The 24,498-nt window shown below is 43.6% G+C and overlaps 1 protein-coding gene across 1 annotated transcript; it reads left to right on the top strand.

Moving 5' to 3' along the window:
• Nucleotides 1-1,423: 1,423 nt before the first annotated feature.
• Nucleotides 1,424-5,143, top strand: LOC131023016 (uncharacterized). The gene is made up of 5 exons (XM_057952553.1): nt 1,424-1,662; nt 1,773-2,740; nt 2,871-3,654; nt 3,774-4,761; nt 4,976-5,143. Exons 1-5 carry the CDS (start codon nt 1,424-1,426, stop codon nt 5,141-5,143), a joined length of 3,147 nt encoding a protein of 1,048 aa, XP_057808536.1.
• The last annotated feature ends 19,355 nt before the right edge of the window (nt 5,144-24,498 follow it).

Below are 24,498 nucleotides of genomic sequence, written 5' to 3'. Positions count from 1 at the left end.
CACGGGATATCTTATATTGCGGATTCCTCTGACAAAAGGGTGGTTCGATTTGTTTTTATGGAGGTTTTTTCTCATATTTTTCACATGTAGGTACTATGGATTCTTCTGAGGCTCGCCGCACTCTCGAGAAGGAGTTCGACAACACTGGGCTCAGCTCTGGTGCTCGTACTGAGATACCCACCTCGTTGCTCAATAGTCTGCCAGCCAGCACTGTTTTCACTACACCGTCGGGTTTTCTCAACACTTCTGCTACCCCGCTGACGGGTCAGAACATCACTCCCCAGAGATCTGCTCTGGTAGCCACCAGATCTGAACTGCAGGGTCTGGTCCCTACGTCTGGTAGCGATCCGCTGAACTTCGTGTTAACAGAACAGATGATGGTTCTGCTTAATTATGCTGTTGTACGCCAAGCACTAGGGACTCCGTTGCTATCGACAGTCCCCGCCACGACTCCTCTGCTGGGAATGCTCAACCAATAGGGCACCGACATTCCACCTCCCGCTGCCCTCGAGGTGAACGACCAACTCGCCAACAAACAGTCCACATTGCCTAAGGAAACCCAGAGGTTCCCTGTTGAGAGGGAACCGGAAAGGAGGCCAGAGGGGAGCCGCGTCATGCTGAGTAGCATTATCAGGAACGCGAAACTAAAAAACTAAGTGTCGCAACTGAAAAACCAGCTCAAGGATCTGGAGGATACCCTGCGAGAGAAGTCTCAAAGGGTCGAAATGGTACAGAGGTCAAAGAGATCTCACAGGGCAGAGAAATCATACCGGTCAGAGAAATCACATCGGTCAGAGAGGTCACATCAGACTAGAAGGTCAGAGGGATAGGAGCAGGAGTACTCCTCTGGCAAGCAGGAACACAAGGTCCATAAACGCCATCACGCTCATAACTCGCCAAAGGACAGGAGGGAGCGTGGGAGGAAAAAAGGGAGACAAGCGCGCCAGAACATCAAGGGTCTTGACCACCACCAGTCGGAGTCCATTCTCCGCTGATATCTTGGCGGATACTTTGCCAAGGAGTTACAAGCCTATAGCATTGGATTATGACGGTACCACCGACCCGGGGGTGCACCTCAGCCGTTTCGAGGGTTTAGTAACGTTACACATGTACACAGAGGGCATCAAGTGCCGAATATTCTCCACCACTCTTACTGGACCTGCCCAGCTGTGGTTTGGAACGCTAGCCCCAAACTTCATTCACTCCTTCGAGGACTTGAGGACACGTTTTCTGAGACAATTCGCGAGCTCGCGAAGGGTAGGGAAGTCAGCCATCTCTTTAATGGACATCAAATAAGATCAAAATGAAACACTACGGGAGTACACTACCCGGTTCAATCTCGCTGCTCTGGAGGTGCCAGAAGCGGAGTCACAGATAAAGAATTGCGCCTATGTCCGAGGGTTGAAGCCGGGGCTCTTTTTCGATGAACTTCAAATCAGACCAGCTCGGAATTTTGATGATATCATGGCAAGGTTACCAGGGTATTTACAGTTGGAGGATGTCCGAATGGCGCGAAAGGCTGAAAATGAAAAACATAAGGCTAAAAGAGCAGAAGCTGTACCGGAGCAGAACAACAGGAGTCAGGACCGGGCACCCTTCAGAGGGCTGCCCCCGAGGGTTCTTCCGCCTCCAACAGAAGTGCCACCTCGCCAATAGCGCACTGTAAATGAAGTCAACCGTTTCGACGAATACACCCCCGTGAATAAGCCACAAGAAGAAATCTTCCATTTGGTTAAGAATTAGCCATTTTTTCAAGCACCGAGCACTTATAGGGACGGACAGCCACAGCAGGGGCCCAAAAACAAGTTATGTGAATACCACAATGCCTATGGGAATTACACCCGATACTGTGGACACCTCATGCATCAACTAGAACTCTTAGTACGCCAAGGCAACTTGGACCAATTTATCGCTAGAGGAAATGAGGGTCAACGGCAGCCGCCGCAGAGAAACGACCATCGACAGGATCAAGGGAATGATCGGGATCGACGCCCGGAGGAAAACCGCGATCAACATAGAGGAGCCGTGCAGGGTCGGGCACCTCCCCACCCGCCCAGAAGGGAGGTGCACATGATTTTCGGTGAGAATGGGATACCAACTTCCAATCGGGCTAAGAAACAAGTAGTGCGGGCGGTAAGATCAGGGTATTATCCCAAACAGGTAATGGAGATCACAGGTGCGGCGGAGGAGCCGGCCATCAGCTTCGGGGCAGAAGACCTGCGAACGCTCATGTACCCCCACGACGACGCATTGGTCTTCACAACCGATATAGCATCTTGCTTTGTACATCGCGTGTTTGTAGATTCAGGGAGCGCGGTGAATATCTTATACTTGGAATGTTTACAAAATATGGGGATTGACGCTAATATCGAACCCACGAATGCCCCTTTGTTTGGATTTGGGGGGGGGGAAATCGTCATGCCGCTGGGATTCGTAGAGCTATCGGTCACCCTCGGAAGGGCGGATGCTTGCAAAACTAGGATGATACGATTCCTAGTGGTAGATATTCCAAAACCTTCTTATAATGTGATATTCGGGCGCCCTGCTCTGATGGCATTCAGAGCAGTTATCTCAATGTTCCACCTGAAGATGAAATTCCCCATCGGAGGGGGAAGAGTGGGAGAAGAATGGGGTGACCAGAAAATGTCAAAGAAGTGTCATGTGCGGATGCTTACGCATTCCTCAGGGCAGAAAAGAGAAAGGGTAGTAGAGGGACCGGACACCCGGAAAAAAGGGGAAGGTAGGCGACGTCGCTGCTCTGGCAGAGGAACGACGAGAATTGATGGAGCTGCTAAATGATCGGGATGACACAGAGAAATCCGCTCTAGTATCCACCAGTGACGTATGCAACATGATCGAATTATTTCCAGGAAGAGAGGGTTTTCAGACCAAAATCGGGCCATTTATGAATGAGCAGGTTAAAGAAGAATTAATCAGTTGCCTCCAGAGGAACGCGAACGTGTTTGCATTCAGCACAGCCGATTTAAAGGGTATCGATAGAGGGTTGGCAGAACATCGTCTCAACGTGAATCCCAACGTCATACCGGTGAAGCAAAGAACGAGACACTTTGGAACTGAAAAGGACGCCGCAATCAGAGAACAAGTACATGGGCTACTGGACGCAGGCTATATCGAGGAAGTGCAATACCCAGAACGGATTTCAAATGCTGTAATGGTGGCAAAAAAGACGAATACTTGGCGCATGTGCGTAGATTACAGGGACTTGAATGCTGCTTGTCCGAAGGACCATTATCCTCTGCCGAGGATTGATCAGCTTGTGGACTCTACCTCAGGCTGTGCCCTGTTGTCAATGATGGACACTTACCAGGGATATCACCAGGTTAAGATGCACAGAGAGGACATCGCTAAAACGGCCTTCGCCGTCTGTTGCGGGGTTTTTGGTTGGAGAAGCATGCCGTTTGGTTTGAAAAATACGGGAGCTACGTATCAGAGGATGATGGAGAAAATATTTAAAGAACAACTCTCAAAGAACATTTCGGTGTACATGGATGACATGCTGGTGCGCAGCATCAGAACAGATGATCAATTCTCTGACTTGGAGGAAGTCTTCACGGTCATTAAAAATCACCGGCTTATGCTTAACCCAGCGAAATGTACCTTTGGGTCACAACTGGAAAGTTCTTGGGATACAAGGTTACCCCGGCGTGAATCGAAGTTAATAAGGATAAGGTTAAAGCCATCATGGATATGACACCACCTAGAGGGATCAAAGTGGTACAGACTCTGAACGGGCGTATCACTGCTCTGAGCAGGTTCATCTCACGATCGGCAGAACGGAGCTTGCCATTCTTTAAAATTCTGAGGAAGGGGACCAAATTTCAGTGGATAGCGGAATGTCGAACAGCCTTCGACGATCTTAAAGCATACTTGGCAGAGCTCCCAACTCTGACCAAGCCAATTCCGGATGAAGTATTATACTTATACATAGCAGTGGGAGAAGAATCAATCAGTTCCGTACTTATCAGAGAAGAGGGGAATCATCAAAGGCCAATTTACTTCGTCAGTCGGGTGATTCAAGGCCCCGAGTTAAATTATTCAGAAATCGAAAAGGCTGCTCTGGCAGTCATGGTTACGGCCCGGAAGTTGAGGCCCTACTTTTTGTCACATCGGGTAGTGGTGCGAACTGCATTACCCTTTAGACAAGTGCTGGGGCGGCCGGATTTGTCAGGACGAATGGTGAAATGGGCTGTGGAATTAGGGGAATACGACGTGGAATATGAGCCAAGGATGGCCATCAAGGCGCAAGCCCTTGCGGACTTCATTCAAGAAACTACTCGCCGTCCTGTACAAGAATTTTGGATAGCCTTCGTGGATGGATCTGTCACGAAAGAAGGATATGGGATCGGGGTGTATGTCGTCTCCCCAAGCTCAGAGGTGTACCAGTTTGCTATAAAGTTTACTTGCAAAATGTCCAACAACGAGGCTGAATATGAGGCTGTGGTCAGAGCAGCGCACATTCTGTCAGAGCTGCGGGCTGAGTGTGTCATCATTAGGACTGATTCGCAATTGGTGGCTCAGCAATTCTCGGGGGGCTATCATATTAAGGAGGATCAGATGCGGGCATATCATAATAAGATCAATGAAATGAAGAAAAAATTCATGGAATTCAAAATCGAACAGATTTCCCGGGAGGAGAACACCAAAGCAGACCTATTGGCACGAGTCACCAGTGCAGTGGAACAGATGTGGAGTGATGAGATTACGCTGCTCTGCGATACCAGAGAAATGGGGTCTTCTCAGGTTTTTGGGGTAGAAATTCGGGATGATTGGCGGGCCCCAGTTATACACTTTCTTAAGACAGGGGAACGGCTGAACATAGAATCCAATCAGAGGGCTCGATACGAGAATTATTGCTTCATTAATGATCAACTCTACAAACGCTCTTTCACCCATCCTCTATTAAAATGCTTATCTCCTGAGGAAGCTAATTTTGCTCTAAAAGAGATTCATGCAGGTTGCTATGGTGGGCACACGGGATTCAGGGATCTCATACGAAAAATCATTCGGGCAGGGTTCTATTGGCCAAATATCACCAAGGACGCCAGAGAATTCGTTCGAAAATGCGAAGTTTGCCAGAGGCATGCCGAAAGAATCAATGTTCCAGGGGAAACCATGGGAATAATGTATGTTGCTTGCCCATTCGATAAATGGGGTATAGACATTGTTGGAAAGTTGCCCACAGCACCAGGGGGCAAATGTTTTCTCATTGTAGCAGTGGATTACTTCTCCAAGTGGGTGGAAGCTGAGGCCGTGGCAAAGATCGACGAAGTGACAGTGGAGCGGTTCATCTGGCGGAATATATGTTGCCGATACGGAGTCCCCAGAATCATCGTGTCAGATAATGGAACCCAATTCACAGGGCAGAGGATCGCTGATTTCTGTGATCGAATGGACATAACACAACGTTTCGTGTCAGTGGCTCATCCGCAAGCAAATGGGCAAGTGGAGCTGGCGAACAGATCAATTTGTGAAGGGATCAAGAAGAAGCTGAACCAGAGCAGAGGGAAGTGGGTCGAGGAGTTGGACACCGTACTCTGGGCATATCGTACTAGCCCAAAAACAGCAACTGGAGAGGCACCTTTTACCCTGGTGTATGGATCCAATGCAGTGGTACCAGCGGAAGCTAGATTGGAGTCATACCGAATAACAACTTACAACACAGAGCAAAACTCGGAACTCCGCAGAGCAGAGCTCGATCTCGTGGAAGTGCAGAGGGATGAAGCCCAGGTCAGAGCAGCGAAATACAAAAGCATCATCAAGGCAGGATACGACAAGAGGGTCAGAGCATGAAAGCTATCTAAAGGCGACCTAGTCCTCAAGAGGGCCGATGCATTGAAACCGGTGGGCAAGTTCGAACCTAATTGGGAGGGCCCTTTCATCATCACCGAGGTTCTGGCTGGCAGAGCTTACATATTGTCGGACCCAGACGGCAGAGCTCTCCCCAGACCATGGAATATCAATACTCTAAAAAAGTTTTATGTGTAATGTTGTTCGACGAAATAACAAATTGTAGACCGAATACTCTTTTTTCCCACAGGGGTTTTAACGAGGTTCGGGGCCAAAAACTTGTTCGCTATTATTTTTACTACGCCGCAAGTATACGGTGTAGTTGCAATATAGGGAAGCAAGGTCGTATTCCACAAGGATTAGTAGTCAAATTCTAGTGAGAAAAAAATAAGAATGAATGAGAATTGAGGAAAATTAGAATGGAATGATTATAGGATGCCACGTACGGTAAGATTTATTTTGATTTAATATATATATATATATATTGAGGAAATAGAATTTATTTTGTTGGAATATTTATATAATGATTTTTTAGATTTAGAAATTGATTAAAATTAAAAAACAAATGAATGAGAATTGAGGAAAATTAGAATGGAGTGATTATAGGAAGCCACCTAGGATATGATTTATTTTGCTTTATATTAAAAGGCTAACTTCCAATTTGAAATCAATTTCAAAATTGAGTGGTAATGTTGTAGTCATAATTTTTATAATAAAATTGAAGGTTTATTTTGTAAACTACTTTTTTTATCTTCTTTTTTTTTCTTTCTAAAATTTAAAAATTCGACTAATTATAAAATATTTAATATACATAAAATTATAGATCATGATAAGAGTTTTAATTTGATAAATTTTATATAAATATTTAATTTAAAATGTAAGAGTTATACTCCCTCCGTCCACGAAAAAGAGTCATGTTTCCCCTCTTTTTTTTGTCCACAAAAAAGAGTTATGTTTCACTTTTTATACAATTTTACCCTTTCTTGACTTATCTATTTACTTGATTTGTCATTCATGGTCCCACCACAATAAATGATAAACAACCTATTTAATTTCTTAATTAAATTCTAATATTTCTCCTTAATTGAATCTTACGCATTACCCCAACTTCTTCCATTACTATTTGGTCAACCCATTCCTAATTTCTTCCATTCTTTTGGCAAAATTCTAGTTCGCCGATCATTTTTGTGCCGCCTTCCTCCTGTGATTTAAGGTAGTCGTCGTCTCCCTCTGAAACCCCAAATCGGAGTTCATCGCTGCCTCCCTTTGATGGGGTTATTATTGACGTTTTCACAAGTGTTGACAGCGACCCACACTCAATTAGCGAGTCGCGGGTTTGGACGGCAACAACGAGGAGATTCTGCTCGATTGAGGCGATTCCGGTGATCTCATCGAGCATGGAGGAGGTGAAACCCCCGGAAATCCCAAATCACCGCCTCCCAGTGAGCGCGAAACCTTCAGGCATCACATTCCTCAAATTGTCGGCTTCTTTTTCATGGTTAGAAGCCACATGCACTGCGCGGCTCGCCTTTCTTCCCCAATGAAGAGCGCCACAACCGACCGCCCCTCTCTTCGACGCAACAATCAGCAGCCGTAGGAGGACCCACTACCGTCGTTGTCGCTCTTCACCCTTCTCTCCCTATAGATCCAGAAATCATCCCTTTGTTCTCAGGTAACAACGACAATCCCTTGCTGTCTCAGAAATTATTGACTTATCCTAATCCTTGTTTTGATGATACCAAAATTCATAGGACTTAACTGTAATAGACTAGAATCTTTTTGAACTCAAGTGTTAGAGTTCGTTTCTAGTTTAGCTTGCGATGTCGAAGACTGAAGACTGAAGACTGAAGAACGAAGACTGAAGACTGCAGATACCAACTGAAGTATCAGTTGAAGACTGATTATTTAATGCGCGCAATGGACTGATACTAAAGTCAAGTATCAGTTGAACATTCCTCCTAGGACTGATCTTCCAACGTTCAGAGGAAGCCACGTACGCACAAGTACAGCTTCATTAAATGCAGAGATCTCAGAATATCTTATCTCTGCAGAAGTCATTCCTATCTGGTGGTTACTTTTCAGAGACGTCACATCTCCTGTCCATCAAAGAGAGCCGTTTCCACCCAGACAAGGAACCTCGAAGATTGAAGCCTCAGCCCAAATTCGAATTGCTCTCCAACGGAAGAAATCTTGAGGACGATTTACGCCAACGAATCTATTCAAGAGTTCTCCTACAAATAGCGCTCGAGGATCACTTCAACCTTCACCGATTCAACGACATAAGCTGAAGCTCTGCCAAAATTGCTACTCAGCCTAAAGCTTAACCGCCCCAAAGCTTGAATCGAAGAAGAGAATTCCAAAGCCAAAATCAGTCACTGCTGATTACATACATTCTCTTAGACCCTAGGCATATATCTGTTTACCTAGAAGCCAAAGGTCAAACTTGCTTCAAAGAACTTGTTCTTTGTAAGTATAGTTGGCACTCGTTCAAACCTCCCCTCCATAAGAGTGTTTGAGTGGTTCGGAGTTCAGGAAGGTACTCTGAACTCTGAGTGAAAAGTCTGAGCACGAGGTGTGCTTAGCAGGGAAATCCTACGCGAGTGAAGTGTGGGTGCTGAAGAAGGGTTTTCTTCAGTTCACGGTTGTGTGCACCAGGCAAGCACACGGGTACGGTTTGCAGTGCACCAGTGAAGCACTTGCGGAGTGGATTGTTGGTCTGATCAACCAACCGTGGATGTAGGAAAGGGTTTTTCTGAACCACGTAAAAGTCTCTGTGTTGTTTACAGCTTTCAGTTTTACATTCTTACTTGTGCTATTTCAATTGATAAAACTGAACACTGACTAACAGCGAAGAGAAACCTTAAATCAACAACTTGATCCACCAAGGCTATTACGAAACTAAGTTTTATTTCCGCTGCGTATGATATCGATCTGACTGAACTATCCTCTGATAGTCAGGAAGACTGATATCATCTCTGTCTTTGCAAACACGACTGAAGCCCTTAATTGCATCAGTTAAGTTCCAACAACTTAACTGATAACTCTTTACTGAAGAGCTTTCAGTATCAGTCGTCAACCCTGTTGGTCAAAACTGTTTTAAGTAAAACAGGAGTCCTTGTTTGCATGCAAAGTTTCGTATTGATCTCTGATTGAGATCCCTCTGATTGAGGTTAGTAGATTGCGCAAAAATAGCCTATAGGTGTATTCCCCCCCCCCCATACACCTATTCGAGACCCTCAGGACCTAACAATTGGTATCAGAGCAGGTTGTTCACAAGAACTATCTGTATCTGACTAGGTTCTATTTGAACTAGATCCTTTAAAGGTCTCGAAAAAGTTTTACTCTTTCCTTTTGTGCTTGCTATCTGCTCTATCTGCTGTTATCTGTTCTCTTTTTTTATGGAGACTAACCACAGCAGATTATCTTCTCTACCTATGTTTAGTATTGAAAAATACGACATATGGAAGTTTCGGCTTGAAAGCTTCCTCACCGCCCAACATTGCCGAATGTGGGAAGTCATCACCAGCGGACCGATCACCATCACCGAAGTTATCAAAAGGGTTCCTGCTGATCTCCAACAGGATCCTTACGATGAGGTCCAGCCCAAGTCAAAGGCAGACTTCACCATAGAAGAAAGGAAGCAAGATGAGCTTGACAACCTCGCCAAAAGCATCATCTCCGGCACCGTTCCCGACAAGCATTTCATGAAGATCATCAAGTGCGGAACTGCAAAGGAGATGTGGGACACTCTGGAAAGAATGTGCGTAGGTTCCGAGGAAATTAAGGAGAATAAGCTATCCATAGCTTGCCAGAAGTTCGACTCCTTCCTCATGCTCAAGAATGAATCTGTCGAGGAAATGGAACAAAGATTCAATCTAATCTTGAATGAAGTTCAATCCATTTCCAAAGACAAATACACTCAACGAGAAATCAACCTGAAGATTCTTCGAGCACTGCCACGTGGAGAATGGCAGATCTACTCAGTCGCTCATCAGCATAAGCCAGGCTTCAGTCAGCTCCCGATAAACAAGCTTTTCTCCGATCTCATGGCAAATGAGTTCGACCTTCTGAGAAATCTTGGTAACAAGAAGGCTGGAGGATCAGACGAAGATGGTCCATCAACCTCAAGAGGAGTTGCACTGAAGGCCTCCACCAGAGAAGGCAAGAAGCAGATCAAGGAGCCAACGGAACTCAACCCAGAGGACTTCTTCAGTCAATATGCTTTGTTGACTGAAAGATTCAACAAGATGGAGTCCAAGTTCCGGAAGTACAAAAGGTTCCACAAGCAGCACTACAAAGGAAAAGAAAGAGAAGGCAACTCCAGACATTCCACAGATCGAAGCGGAGAAAGAAAGTCAGCCGCTTACGACATCAAGGATATGGAATGCTTTGGATGTAGAAAGAAAGGGCACTTTCGACATGAATGCCCTGATCTGACTCCAACTGAGCGCAGAGAACTGAAAGCTTAGATTTTCAAAGAAGAAAGCGATGGTTGCTGACGATGCTGACTCTTCCAAAGACACATCAGAATCATCCGACTTCGACAGTTCCGGCTCAGATGATGAGAGCCGAGCCCTGATGGCCAATGAATCAGAAAGCGTGGCTGACAACAACTACGACAATGGAATGAATGGCTCAGAGGTAAACTCTCACTCAAAAACTCCTTATACTGATAACTTCCTGATGCTTTCAGGAGACCACTCAGAATCTGGAGGTAGCTCATCCGATGAAACTGACGAGTTTGATCAGCTCATGACTGATCACTGTCAGTTGAGGAAGATGTTCGAGGATCTCCTCAAGCAGAATCAAAAAATGGACAAGGAGATCAATGATGAACGAGCTAAGAATCAGACAATCATCTACTTTCCGGATGAAACTTATCTTGATCAGCTAATCATGGAGAACAGTCGACTGGAAAAAGAGCTCAGAATCTCCAACTCAGAATGTGAAAGAGCATCTCATGAAATCAAGAGGCTCAATCACAAGCTGGAAGAAACAGTCAAGAACTGCATGATACAGTCTCCCATGATGAGCAACTTTCCATCGAAAGGCCTGGTCAACAGCATCAAAGGAAAGGTTGCAGCTGACAAAGGAAAGGATATCATGATCATCTCAAAGGACGATCCTTCTGAAATCACAACCTCAGAAGAATCAAGAGATCATGATATGGATGAAGTTCGCAAGCGCAGACTGATGGCTAGATCAAATGTTCCACCTCCATAAAGCTACAGACGAGCTAAGGAGGCCCCCAACCAGATCATTCTACTGAGAAGACTGGAAAATAGGTTTCAGTCAAAGATCAGGGAAGGAACATCAGGAGTCAAGAAGAATCTTCCTTACCAATCCAGGGGGAAGAAAGGCCACATCAGTCAGAGACTGACATCAGTTCAGTTTCAGAAGGAACAACATCCATGGAGACCAAGCAATGCTGAGTCCAGACGAGCCAAGAGCCATCCACGACAACAAGTTACTGGACATCAGCCAAGTCTCCAAAAGTCTGCAAAGACTCGAGTATCTCAGGGAAGATACTTCGCCGAGCAAAGAAGACCTCAACCACTCATCAGACAGAACTACTACAAGAGTGAGGCCTTCAAACGGATTTCTCAACAGAAGAATGCTCACGTGCCAACTAAAGCGCCAACGACGTCAATCAGACATCCAACAAAGCGCAAGAGATCAGCCAGACCAATTCTGAAGCAGATATGGGTTCCAAAGGGAACTCGAGCTAACATTGAAGGACCCAAAGCTTGATTGGGTGCCTGAAGCAACTCTTCCTTGCAGGTCAATGTCAGGAAACACAAAAAGAAGGAAGATGCCAAAGCTTCAATCAGAACGTGGTATCTGGACAGTGGCTGTTCGAAGCACATGACGGGCTACAAAGAATATCTATCTCAGTATGTGATCACTATTTTTATAGAAACAATAACTGCAACTAAACAGTGTAATTGTAGTACGAAAACAGCAAGCAGAGTATCGTATCCACAGGGACTGACACAACGAAATAACTCTAACTATCTCCTAAACAGACTATAACAGTAGACAGGCAACAAAAAGTAGGAAGGTTTGATTAGCACTAAATTCAGATAACAACAAATAAAATAAGGTAAAAACTCAAATAATAAAAGACTCTGACCCTAGGGATGTACTTTTACTAATTAATTATATGCATTTAATCTATTGATTCAATTACCAATTTAATCCAACCCTGATGAGAGATCACAAAACTATTCGCAAGCTTCTCTAACGAACACCTATGAAAGTAGATTAATTTACCCCCCTTCACATTCAAGACTCCAAGGAATAAATTAACTCCCAAGCGTACACAAAGAATAGCTCCCTATAGTTTCACCTATCTCATTCAAGTGTCAAGGCTACTACTATAACATGCATTCCTGAATCGGCTGAACAATTATCGCATTCAAGACTCAAACTGAACAGCTAGACATGTAAATTATTGGCCAAATAATTCACAAGAAATTAAGCATCAGGAATCATGAATCACAAGTTGGAGGGCAAATTGATATCAATAAATCATACACACATAATTAATCAGCTATGTACAAACCTTAGGTTCAGATGAAAGAACTAGCTGGACATCATAAAATAAAATAAAAGCATAAATAAAAGAAAGCAATTGAAATAAATAAAATAGATAAAACCCGGAAGAATGTTGAATGACAGCTTGAATCTTGTAGGAAAAGAAATCTAATCTATGAAAGCATTAAAATCCTAAGTCTAAAACTGAAAAATATGAAAAGAGGTAAAGAGATGTGAAAAGATGTGTCTAATAGGTCAGGGAAAGGACCTATATATAGGCACAAGAGATAAATACAGTGTAGAGCTCGAAAATACTGATAAAATCCGAAAATCCCGCAAAATCCCGAAAATTCGGAAATTCCCGTCTGGCACTATTCACTGCTGTGCGCGACTTTCTTGTTTCGGCCATATCTTCCTCGTCCGAACTCGGATTTGCGAACCGTTTGCGCCTATGAACTCGTATCGAGACGATCTACAACTTTCATTAAGAGCATTAGTCCAAATTCGAACTCCATATTTCTGTAAAAATCATCAAAGTACGAGCAAGTAACATATTTCACAAGATAAAGCAATTTAAGCACAAAACAATCATCCAACACTCAATTTCCTATAAAATTAACATCATAAGAACATTAAAAACCATGGAAACATGAGTGTTATCAGTATGTTGATAAAGCTGGATCCAAAGTTGCATTCGGAGACAACTCAATCGGAGAAACAAAAGGCTACGGTGTGCTCAACATGGGTAACGCGAGTATCAGTAATGTTAGCTTTGTTTCTGGTCTTAAACATAATCTGTTGTCTGTGAGTCAATTTTGTGACAGTGGTTTCACAGTGAAGATCAAGAAGGATGAATTCACTGTTAGAAACAATCAAAAGAAGGTGGTTCTGAAAGGATTCAGACAAGGGAGTCTCTACGTCGTTTCTTGGGAAGACAGCCCACCAGAAATGTGCCTCATCAGCAAGAGCAGCTCGGAGCTCAATTGGCTATGGCACAAGAGACTCAACCATCTCAACTTCAAGACGATCAACAAACTTGCTAAACATCAACTGGTAGAAGGCCTTCCTTCTATTGTGTTCCAGAAGAAGCAAGAATGTGAAGCATGCCTCAGAGGAAAGCAGACGCGGATGTCATTCAAGTCAAAGTCAGGACACTCCTCTGAAAGGATTCTGCATCTACTTCACATGGATCTGTTTGGCCCGATCACTCCAAGAAGCTACAACGGTAGAAAGTACACCTTAGTAGTTGTGGATGACTATTCACGATATACTTGGGTCATCTTTCTCTTCAAGAAGAAAGAGACGCTGGAGGAACTGCCAAAGCTGCTGAGAAGACTGAGCGTTGAAAAGGAAGTCAACATCATCAGCATCAGATCAAATCGTGGGACTGAGTTCCTAAATACTATCATTCGTGAGTATTGTGATGAACAAGGAATCAGTCATCAAACTTCTGCAGCAAGAACTCCACAGCAGAACGGAGTCGCAGAAAGAAGAAACCGGTCTCTAAAGGAAGCAACAAGGACGATGCTAGCCGAGTCAAAACTTCCCTTGAAATTTTGGGCCGAAGCAGTCAACAACGCATGCTACACGCAGAATCGCTACTTCCTCACTCAAAGACATGGAAGAACTCCATACGAGTTATGGAAGAATAGAAAGCCATCGATTGCCTACTTTCATGCTTTCGGTTCTAAGTGTTTCATTCACAACAATGATAAGAAGAGGTTGAACACTTTGGATAGCAAGGCTGATCCAGGAGTCTTCCTTGGATACTCTGGAACAGAACGTTCAAGCAAAGCCTATCGAGTGTTTAATACTCAAACTCTTTGTGTTGAAGAAACACCTCATGTGATCTTTGATGAGTCTACAGATGGTTTCAGGGAACAAGAAGCTGAAAAGTGTGTTCAAAACACTGAAGGTTCCAAAGCTGAAATCCATAACACCGAGCCCTCTACTGTCTTGGTGTGGGGACCAGGCAAAGATGAAAATACTGAGATGCTTCAGTATCAGAAGATCAACCAAAGGTCTGAAGTTCAGACTGGAGCCAATGCAAATGGCATCAGTCAAGGGGGAACTCCAGTTGCTGAAGTTCAAGTTGAAAGCGCAGAAGCCACTCCAGCTCAACTCTTCCCTGCTCCAGAAGGTGCTCAACACCTCAGAACCATTCTGACCGAAGAAGCCCCACCATCTCCAGAAGAGATCAAGAAGTATCGAAGATGGTTTGAACTCCACTCAAAGGAGAACATCATTAGAGAACCATCAGATGGCGTCAAGACTCGAAGATCAATGTGCAACCTCGTCTTCGACATCAATCAGAATTGCATCAACGAAGATAAGAATTTCAGCTGTTTCTTATCATCTACAGAGCCCAAGGATATTGAAGAAGCTCTGAAGTCTAATCAGTGGGTCATCGCAATGATAGAAGAACTCAATGAATTCAACCGGAATTCAGTTTGGGAGCTTGTGGATCGACCAGACGATGCAAAGGTGATTGGCTTAAAATGGATTTTCAAGAACAAGGAAGACGAAGAAGGAAACGTTGTGAGAAACAAAGCAAGGCTAGTGGCTAAAGGATACAGTCAAGAAGAAGGAATCGACTACGACGAGACGCTCGCCCCAGTTGCCAGATTGGAAGCAGTCAGACTCTTCTTAGCCTTCGCAACTCACAAAGGTTTCAAGGTACACCAAATGGATGTCAAGTGTGCATTTCTCAATGGAGTGCTCACAGATGAAGTCTATGTAGAACAACCTCCAAGGTTTGAGGTTGCTGGACCAGAAAAGGTGTACAAGCTGAAGAAAGCGCTCTATGGGTTGAAGCAAGCACCAAGAGCGTAGTATGATACTCTCTCGGAGTATCTTGTTGAACAAGGCTTCAAAAAGGGATCTGTGGATAGAACTCTGTTCACTCTCAAAGAAGGAGAAGATCTCTTGCTTGTTCAGATTTATGTCGATGACATAATCTTCGGATCCAAATCCAAACGCATGTGCAAGAAGTTTGCTGACATCATGACCAACAAGTTTCAAATGTCCATGATGGGAGAAATGAATTTCTTTCTCGAATTGCAAGTCAAGAAGACCAACGAAGGAATACTAATCAGTCAGTCCAAGTATGCCAAGGAACTGATAGCTAAGTTCGGTATTCAACACATGAAGTCAGTCAAGATTCCAATGAACACAAACTGGAAAGTTGACCCAGGTTCAGAAGAAAACTCTGTCTCTTCGAAGAAGTACAGAGAAATCATTGGATCTTTGCTGTATTTGACTGCGAGCAGACCAAATATCGCATTTGCAGTCGGGGTATGTGCAAGATATCAATCAGATCCTAAGGAAGCTCACTTGGATGCAGCAAAGCGGATTCTGAGATATCTCAAAGGCACGCCCAATTTAGGATTGTGGTATCCAGCAGACGACGACATCAAGCTCACCGGATATTCAGATTCAGACTTCGGTGGATGCAAGCTTGATTGCAAATCAACCTCCGGAACATGTCAATTCCTAGGCAACAAGCTCATCTCTTGGTTTTCAAAGAAGCAGACTTCAGTCGCCACCTCCACAACTGAAGCTGAATATGTTGCTGCCGGAAGCTGCTGCTCACAAATCCTGTGGTTAGTCCATCAACTAAAGGACTATGGGATCGACGAAAAGGAAGTTCCTATCTATTGCGATAGCTCCAGTGCTATTGCAATCTCCCAGAATCCAGTTCACCACACCAGAGTAAAGCATATTGAAATTCGACATCACTTCATTCGTGATCATGTCGAAAAGAAGAATGTCTCTGTGGAATGGATTCCCACTGCTGTTCAGAGAGCGGATCTGCTGACCAAGGCTCTTCCAGAAGAGAGGTTCAATGATCTATGTGAAAAGATCGGCCTCATCAACCTTGAAGAGTGATGCTGTGTTTGAAGACTTTCTCAAATAGTCATGCTGACTGGTGGTCAACCATCTGCTGATTCTACGATCGCCGACATGGAAAACAATGAAGTCCGAGAAGAAGTCATCCTGATGAATCAACCAGGATCACGCGGTATCAACTGACTACGATGTTCAGTTGATCAGTAAGTATTTTAAATGCTTACCTTTCAAAATCAGTTATTTCAGTTAAGAGCTTTAAGTTTTTAGTTCAAAATCTTTTCTTTAACTGATCAGTTTCTTTCAAAAACTTTAACTGATTGTTGGAATTGTTGGAAAATGGAATATCCGAGAAGGACAAGATTTTTATAAAGTGAAAATCTATTTTGATTGAACTTGTTCTGATCTTTTTGCCAAAAATCTTTCCAACCTTTTTGCCTCTGCAATAAAATTTCTTGAAAAGCTCATTGACATGACAGAATGCAATGATGCCTTTCAACTTTTTGAAGACGCAGTCCCTCGCAGTGACGGCGGACGCGAATTTTCTCTTCAATTGCATTTTAGGCACAGTCTTCGAAAAACCTTTTCATCTTCTTACATGGTTCAAATATTGTCTATTTATACCATGTTGTCTTCACGATTTTTCTGCATCAACTAACAACTCTCCACAGCCTTCACTGTGAGAACAATTTTCAATCTTTCCAAAAGTTGCAGAGAAAATTTGTTCCGACTGACTCAACCCAAAACACCTAAGGGATTGACTCGCAATCGTACGAGGTCGTCCTACTGTAATAAGCTAACCTAAGTCGTCTCTCAAGGAAGGCTAAACAGGGCTCTGATTATGCTACGCACAGAAAATGGGAAATAACCTAAACACTCTAATCAGAAGGTTGGGTCTGACACTCTCTCTCCGGTTAACTAATTCGTAATTAAAATAAAGCATAGAAATTTATCTAGGCGAAAGATAAGAAACAGGTAAAGAAAGCAATAAGACAACATAAAGAACTAGGGTTCTAATCTAACAATCTCAAAATCAATAATTAAATCCAAAATCATAAAGCAACAATTATCTAGGCAAGGAAAATAAACAAGCATTCAAATCTATGGCAAACACTAATCATGATTTTTCCTAAGGAACATGTAAATGAAAAGCGACACAAATTCAATGGAGTATTACTCTAACAAATCAACCAACAATCTAACTATACTAACTAGGCAATAAGATTAACAAAGCATAAATCAATGCTAAATATCATTATCAAAACGTATTCAATTATCTAGGAAAAGAGCAACCAAGAAAGCTTGTAGAATTCGATAAATCAATAGATAGAACTTACAATTGATTCAAGGAAACGACGATCTAGCGTAATCCGAGAGTTTCTAATGTGTTTCTCCCTACCAAAACTCTAAGAAAATACAGTAAAAATGGAGCTGGAGGCTGGATGGGTCGAGAATGGGGAAGAAACCCCTAAAAAATGGGTTTAAAACCCTAAAAAACGTAACTGCCAGACCGCGCAGACGGCCATGGCCGTACGGACGGCGGCCGCCGTCAATGCCTTTCGCAGACTGCAATGCGCAGCGTTTTTGTTTTGGTCCGTTCTCCCTCGTTTCAAGTCGGATTGTGGATCCGTTTTCGCCTACGAACTCATATCGAGACGAACTTCGATTCTTCTTCAGACCAATCAACTAAATTCTGACTTTATTTTTGTCCACATATCAATCAATTTGAGCACAAAATCCTGAGACAACAAAATTAGCACAAAAGCTCAAATCAATCAACTCTTGAGTGAAAGAGACCAAAATAAAAGTCAATATAAGACTTAAACACCCACAAATTCATCACAAAATAGGGCTAAACAACCCCCCCCACACACTTGATCCTTTGCTTGTCCTCAAGCAAAGTCACGACGCCAAATGATAGTTCACAAGAAAACTTCCTCACCATTCACATCTCCAACCAATCTAAGTCTCTTAGCCATTACATTCCTCACGAGATGTTCATTGTTAAGATTTTAAGAAGCAACAACCACATGATACAATTCAATCCGATCAAACCCGATTCTCCGCTAGAAGTGAGTTTCCTAATGTGATTGCCTTTATAATCAAATCCCATTTCCCTTGAAAATGATAAACAATCAAACCAAATCTCAATTTTATACATCTTTCTTTTCAAAGTGATGTTATTTTATTCTCAATAGATAGGCCAACTTTCGTGAGATCAACACTTTTGGAGGTAATCCAAAATGTTCTCACGTGGTTTCCCATGCTCATAACACTACCGTCAGAGGAGCAGAGACCCAGAGCTATAGAAAACTTAACAACAAACCAACATTCAAACACAAGGGATAAGATCGTAGGCTATCACAATGAAAACACTCCCTCTAGCATCTACCGGACAAATCACGTCAAGAATAGCTCATAAGGGTGTTGCATCCAAAACATTAAACAACTTACATCAAGTGAGGAACATGCATAGCCTGAGAGACAAAGATAGCAACCAAGTCAACACAATTCATGAAATTTACTTGTGAACAAATCATCAAAGTGTGCATTATTACTTGAAGCCAAGCAACAATCAAGATAAAGGAGACCATTTGCCCCACACAAGAAAGCCCAAAAACACAACAAAACCCATAGGATCAACAAACACCCCCCCCACACTTAAAATCTAGCACTGTCCTCAGTGCTCGCAAAAAGAGGGGTGAAAGAGAAAAACTTCCCTGAATATCGATCCAAGTGGCAAGCCCATAGTTTCCCACGATGTCTGCCTATCTATCATCCATAGAACAAACAATCTCCAATGCACCAACCTGCACCAAACAACAGAAAAAAAAAACAGAAACACAAACCCGAACAAAACGAAAGAAAAAAAGAAAACAAAGGAAAGCAAGAAAAACATGGGTTGCCTCCCATGCAGCGCTAGTTTTTAAGTCGCCAGCCCGACTAAGAGGATTTCTTAACCAAAATCCAATTGAAGCGTCAGCTGCTTAAGTGCCTGTGTAAACACATCTTCTTGAATTGCAGCTGCGGGTCCTCCTAATGAGCGCTCCATGCTCATATCATGAGATGTCCTTCTATCCATACATCCAGCGAGATCAAGTGACACAACCTCATCAAGCTTCTCTTCCAGTAGCAAGGCACACAGAAAGCCTTGCTCTATATCATCTTCCTCTTGCAGCTTATCCAGAAATTCCTGCTCAATGTCAGCCTCATCCTGCAAGTTAGCAAGGAATTCCTCCACAATCTCGTCCTCCTCCTGTAACTTATAAAGAAAGTCCTGCACAATACAGTCCTCATCCAAAACATCAAAAGTCTCAACATAAGAGCAGTTTTGCAATAAGGGGGCACGAGTAGGAGATTTCTTATCAAAAACAGAGAAAGTTACAGACCTCCCTGCCCCCGCCATACTCAAATTTCCAGTACTCACGTCAATACGAGTATGGGTGGTAGCCATAAAAGGTTGGCCAAGCAAAACAAGATGCCCATTCTCTCCTCTAATCCCTTTTCCCACATCAAGGACAACAAAATCAGCCAAAACTCTAATCCCACTCACAACAACCTCAACATCCTCAACAAGGCCCCGTGGGCTGCTAATAGAGCCGTCAGCTAGCTCTATCTTTATATTCATGCATTTCAGCTCTTTATTACCCAATTTCTCAAAAATATCAAGCGGCATCAAATTGACTGCCGCGCCCAAATCAAGCATTCCCAAAACCTTTTCAACCCCACCTAAGCTAATATCAAAAATAAAGCTACCTGGATCTCCTTGCTTGGGTGGTGGTTGGTCTGGTGCAACAGTGACAGGTGGCAGTGGCTCACTGGGGCATTGGGTAGCCTTGATTGCTTCCACGGTTTTGCTTCTCCATTTCCCCATGGTTATTGGGGCATTTTCCTTTACTACCGCCACGGCATGAGCTTGATGCGGCTGCTTGTCCTGGTTTGGGAACTTCCCAGTTGGCTGTTGTTGTTGCAGCTGATTCAAGGCTCCTGTTAGTTGCCCAACTGTAGTCTCGAGGCGCTTGATGGTAGCACTTTGAGCCTCCATCGCCTGTTTGCTAGCTTGCATGAAAGTTTGCATCTGATCTTCAATTAAGGGGCCTAGCGGTTGGTGCTGCTCAGGTGGGTAGAGCTGTTGCGGCTGCTGGAAATTCCCTTGTTGCATGGGGAACTGCTGCGGGGATTGGTAGAGTTGCTGCTGGTTTTGATAACCCATAGGCTGTTGGACTTGACAAACTTTAGAACTATGCCCATGTCCTTGCATGTGACCTTGGTGTTGCCTACTCGAATACCCTTGTGCAGCAAAGACTTCAACTCCTCCTTCATAGGTATGCTCGCCCATTTTATGACACTCGTTGGTTCCATGGCCATACTCGCCGCATATGCAACAACTCTCGACATTAGGCTCACGGGCGCGAGGTGGTTCCACCCTACTCATCTTCAACTGCTGCATCTCTCTCATAATTTCTGCCACCTGCTTCCGCAGCTCATACTGGGGTGCCACTGTACTGGCCTCAACATTCCTTCCACGGACTGATTTCTGTTGTGAGCTCTCAGCTAGGGTTTTGAAAATCTCCTTAAGCTCGTCGGCGGTCTTCCTAGCGATGTTACCTCCTGCCGTGCTATCCACCATGAATTGAGCAGTCTGTACCAGCCCGTCATAGAAAAATTGCATCAACATTACAGTGGTCAGTTGGTGCTGCGGGCACTGGCGGAGGAGTTCTTGAAATCTCTCCCAAGCCTCATGAAAAGGCTCGTCCGCTCCTTGGATGAAGTTCATGATTTGAACTCTGATCTCCTGTGTCTTGTGACTCGGGTAGTACTTCAGCATGAACTTCTCACACGCCTCCCCCCAAGTGGTTATGGAGTTGGGCGGCAGAGATAGCAGCCACGTCCTTGCCCGATCCTTAAGTGCATATGGGAGGCACTTAAGCTTTAGCTGCTCCTCTGTGAGGTCCAACAGTGGAAAAGTTTGCACTTGGGGTGCAGAAGTCTCTGATAAACTGCAGGGCATCTTCATTCGGCAGCCCATAGAAGAGGGGGAGCAAACTTGAATCATTGGGCTTCAGGTTGTAATTCTTGACTGCAGTGGGGAGCACAATAGCTGAGTTCATGGCCTCTATGACAGGCCGGGTAAAATCCCCCATGTACTGCAAATTTCTTCCTGTCATCTTCTCAACTCCAACGCTAGACAAAAGAGACTCGGTACCCTCTCCTAGGCTTCAAGCACCTCGCGTAGACGGTGAGTGTTGTCAAGTAGAATGCCAAATTCCTGTTAAGACTTTAACTCCCTAGCAACACAACACTCAACAAAACAGATCAAACGCACCAGTGGGAGAAAGAAAATAACCGAGCAAAAATAAAAATAAAATAAACACAGAAAACAAAGTAGCACAACCAAACGCCTCAAGCCTTCCCCGGCAACGGCACCAAAATTTGACTCAACCCAAAACACCTAAGGGATTGACTCGCAATCGTACGAGGTCGTCCTAGTGTAATAAGCTAACCCAAGTCGTCTCTCAAGGAAGGCTAAACAGGGCTCTGATTATGCTACGCACAGAAAACGGGAAATAACCTAAACACTCTAATCAGAAGGTTGGGTCTGACACTCTCTCTCCGGTTAACTAATTCGTAATTAAAATAAAGCATAGAAATTTATCTAGGCGAAAGATAAGAAGCAGGTAAAGAAAGCAATAAGACAACATAAAGAACTAGGGTTCTAATCTAACAATCTCAAAATCAATAATTAAATCCAAAATCATAAAGCAACAATTATCTAGGCAAGGAAAATAAACAAGCATTCAAATCTATGGCAAACACTAATCATGATTTTTCCTAAGGAACATGTAAATGAAAAGCGACACAAATTCAATGGAGTATTACTCTAACAAATCAACCAACAATCTAACTATACTAACTAGGCAATAAGATTAACAAAGCATAAATCAATGCTAAATATCATTATCAAAACGTATTCAATTATCTAGGAAAAGAGCAACCAAGAAAGCTTGTAGAATTCGATAAATCAATAGATAGAACTTACAATTGATTCAAGGAAACGACGATCTAGCGTAATCCGAGAGTTTCTAATGTGTTTCTCCCTACCAAAACTCTAAGGAAATACAGTAAAAATGGAGCTGGAGGCTGGATGGGTCGAGAATGGGGAAGAAACCCCTAAAAAATGGGTTTAAAACCCTAAAAAACGTAACTGCCAGACCGCGCAGACGGCCATGGCCATACGGACGGCGGCCGCCGTCAATGCCTTTCGCAGACTGCAATGCGCAGCGTTTTTGTTTTGGTTCGTTCTCCCTCGTTTCAAGTCGGATTGTGGATCCGTTTTTGCCTACGAACTTGTATCGAGACGAACTTCGATTCTTCTTCAGACCAATCAACTAAATTCTGACTTTATTTTTGTTCACATATCAATCAATTTGAGCACAAAATCCTGAGACAACAAAATTAGCACAAAAGCTCAAATCAATCAACTCTTGAGTGAAAGAGACCAAATAAAAGTCAATATAAGAAGTAAACACCCACAAATTCATCACAAAATAGGGCTAAACACCGACTAAAGGAGAAATCTATGACTGCAAAGTCATGGAGTGGAATAATGACGCTCACACACTTGGTCTTCACCGGACCCTTCCACTGGATCTCAACGTCTCTCCGGCGTCGAAGCTTGCTCTACCCTCACTTGTATCCAGCGAAGCGAGCGTCTTCCATCCTCATGCCCGGCACATGGATTGGAAGTTCCTGTCTAAAAATGGACAGACTTCACCTGGTTCTCAGGAAGCTTCTCACCTTTTAGTGAAGCCTCCATGTGGTGCAACAGCAATGAGCAGGAGCTCATTGCCATCCGGCGCAAAATCGACAGTGCTAGTCCTCACGACTACCACTTATTCGATTCTTCATCTTCACCTCATCTTCTCTCCCATGTATGACGAGGCGCGTTTTGATCCATTTCTTTCATCAACGCCTCGCCATGCATTTCCTTCGTTTCTCCTCCCCTCCTCTCGCACTCCTTAATTCTTCTCTCCTCGTCTGTCTCCTCGCTCTCCGGATCGTATGTATAGTTGCATCTCATGTTTATCTCTAACGATGATATGCATACTTTCCTTTCCTTCACACTGCTCTTCTCCATTCCTCTGTCTCCCCGCTTTCTCCGACCTCCCTTTTTCATCCTTTCCACCCACTCCTGACGTCCTCATCCTTCTGTATATTCGGGACTCCTCCCCTTCTCAAGTCGTGACCACAACTACTTGAGAATTGGAGTTGAAGTCTCATTTGATCTCAGCTTCCATGGTCATCTCTCTTTTTGATGTTGCCAAAAAGGGGGAAAGTTGGGAAAGTCAGGGTCAGAGAGCAACCTTTCCTTCGGTTACTCCTGTCCCTATTTCTTGACTGTAGATGGGATAGCTAAGGATCACCAGAAGGATGACGTTTCAGAAGAGACCTCAATTCAACGCAAAACAAGTGAGAGTGGAACAAGCTTAGGAACATGAAGACACGAAGATAGAAGATGAAGATCAAGAAGTTCAAGGCGCAACCAAGCAGACTGCTGGAGTCCATGGGTTACCCATGTTGTTTTTGTTTTTCTTTTTACTCCATTGTAAGTCTTGCTCTGTACCTCGACTGATGGCTTATTAGTTCTTTTTTAATGAAATGAACTTCTTATTGATCTCAAACTGAAGACAATGACTCTTTGTCCAGGCTCTGATTATGGTTTTTCTGTCTTCTTCCTGTTCTGTTTTAGATCTGTTTTCGTTCTTAACTCTAAACAAGTTTTTAGGTTCTATTGTTAAGGGGGAACTGTTTTCACCCCTTGTTTAGAGCTTGTACTATGAGTTCAGTCTTTTTGCTGTCTAGAACTGCTGTGTGGTTTAGGCATCATCAAAAAGGGGGAAATTGTTGGGAACCTTGTGGAATATGCTAACCCTTGTTTTGATGATACCAAAATTCATAGGACTTAACTGTAATAGACTAGAATCTTTTTGAACTCAAGTGTTAGAGTTCGTTTCTAGTTTAGTTTGCGGTGTCGAAGACTGAAGACTGAAGACTGAAGAACGAAGAGTGAAGACTGCAGATACCAACTGAAGTATCAGTTGAAGAATCAGTTGAAGACTGATTATTTAATGCGCGCAATGGACTGATACTAAAGTCAAGTATCAGTTGAACATTCCTCCTATGACTGATCTTCCAACGTTCAGAGGAAGCCACGTACGCACAAGTACAGCCGCATTAAATGCAGAGATCTCAGAATATCTTATCTCTGCAGAGGTCATTCCTATCTGATGGTTACTTTTCAGAGAC

The sequence above is a fragment of the Salvia miltiorrhiza genome, chromosome 4 (genome assembly GCF_028751815.1).
Source record: "Salvia miltiorrhiza cultivar Shanhuang (shh) chromosome 4, IMPLAD_Smil_shh, whole genome shotgun sequence".
NCBI classification, from domain to species: domain Eukaryota; kingdom Viridiplantae; phylum Streptophyta; class Magnoliopsida; order Lamiales; family Lamiaceae; genus Salvia; species Salvia miltiorrhiza.
Note: the sequence above shows the minus strand (reverse complement) of the source record. Positions and strands in the feature narration are given on the sequence as shown.

Excerpts from the sequence above, each read along its gene's own strand:
- LOC131023016 (XM_057952553.1), top strand. The coding sequence starts at position 1,424 with ATGAACTTCAAATCAGACCAGCTCGGAATTTTGATGATATCATGGCAA. Across the intron at positions 1,663-1,772 it reads CACCTCGCCAATAGCGCACT|GGACGGACAGCCACAGCAGG; the intron begins GTAAATGAAGTC and ends GAGCACTTATAG. Across the intron at positions 3,655-3,773 it reads GAAAGTTCTTGGGATACAAG|GTTCATCTCACGATCGGCAG; the intron begins GTTACCCCGGCG and ends TGCTCTGAGCAG.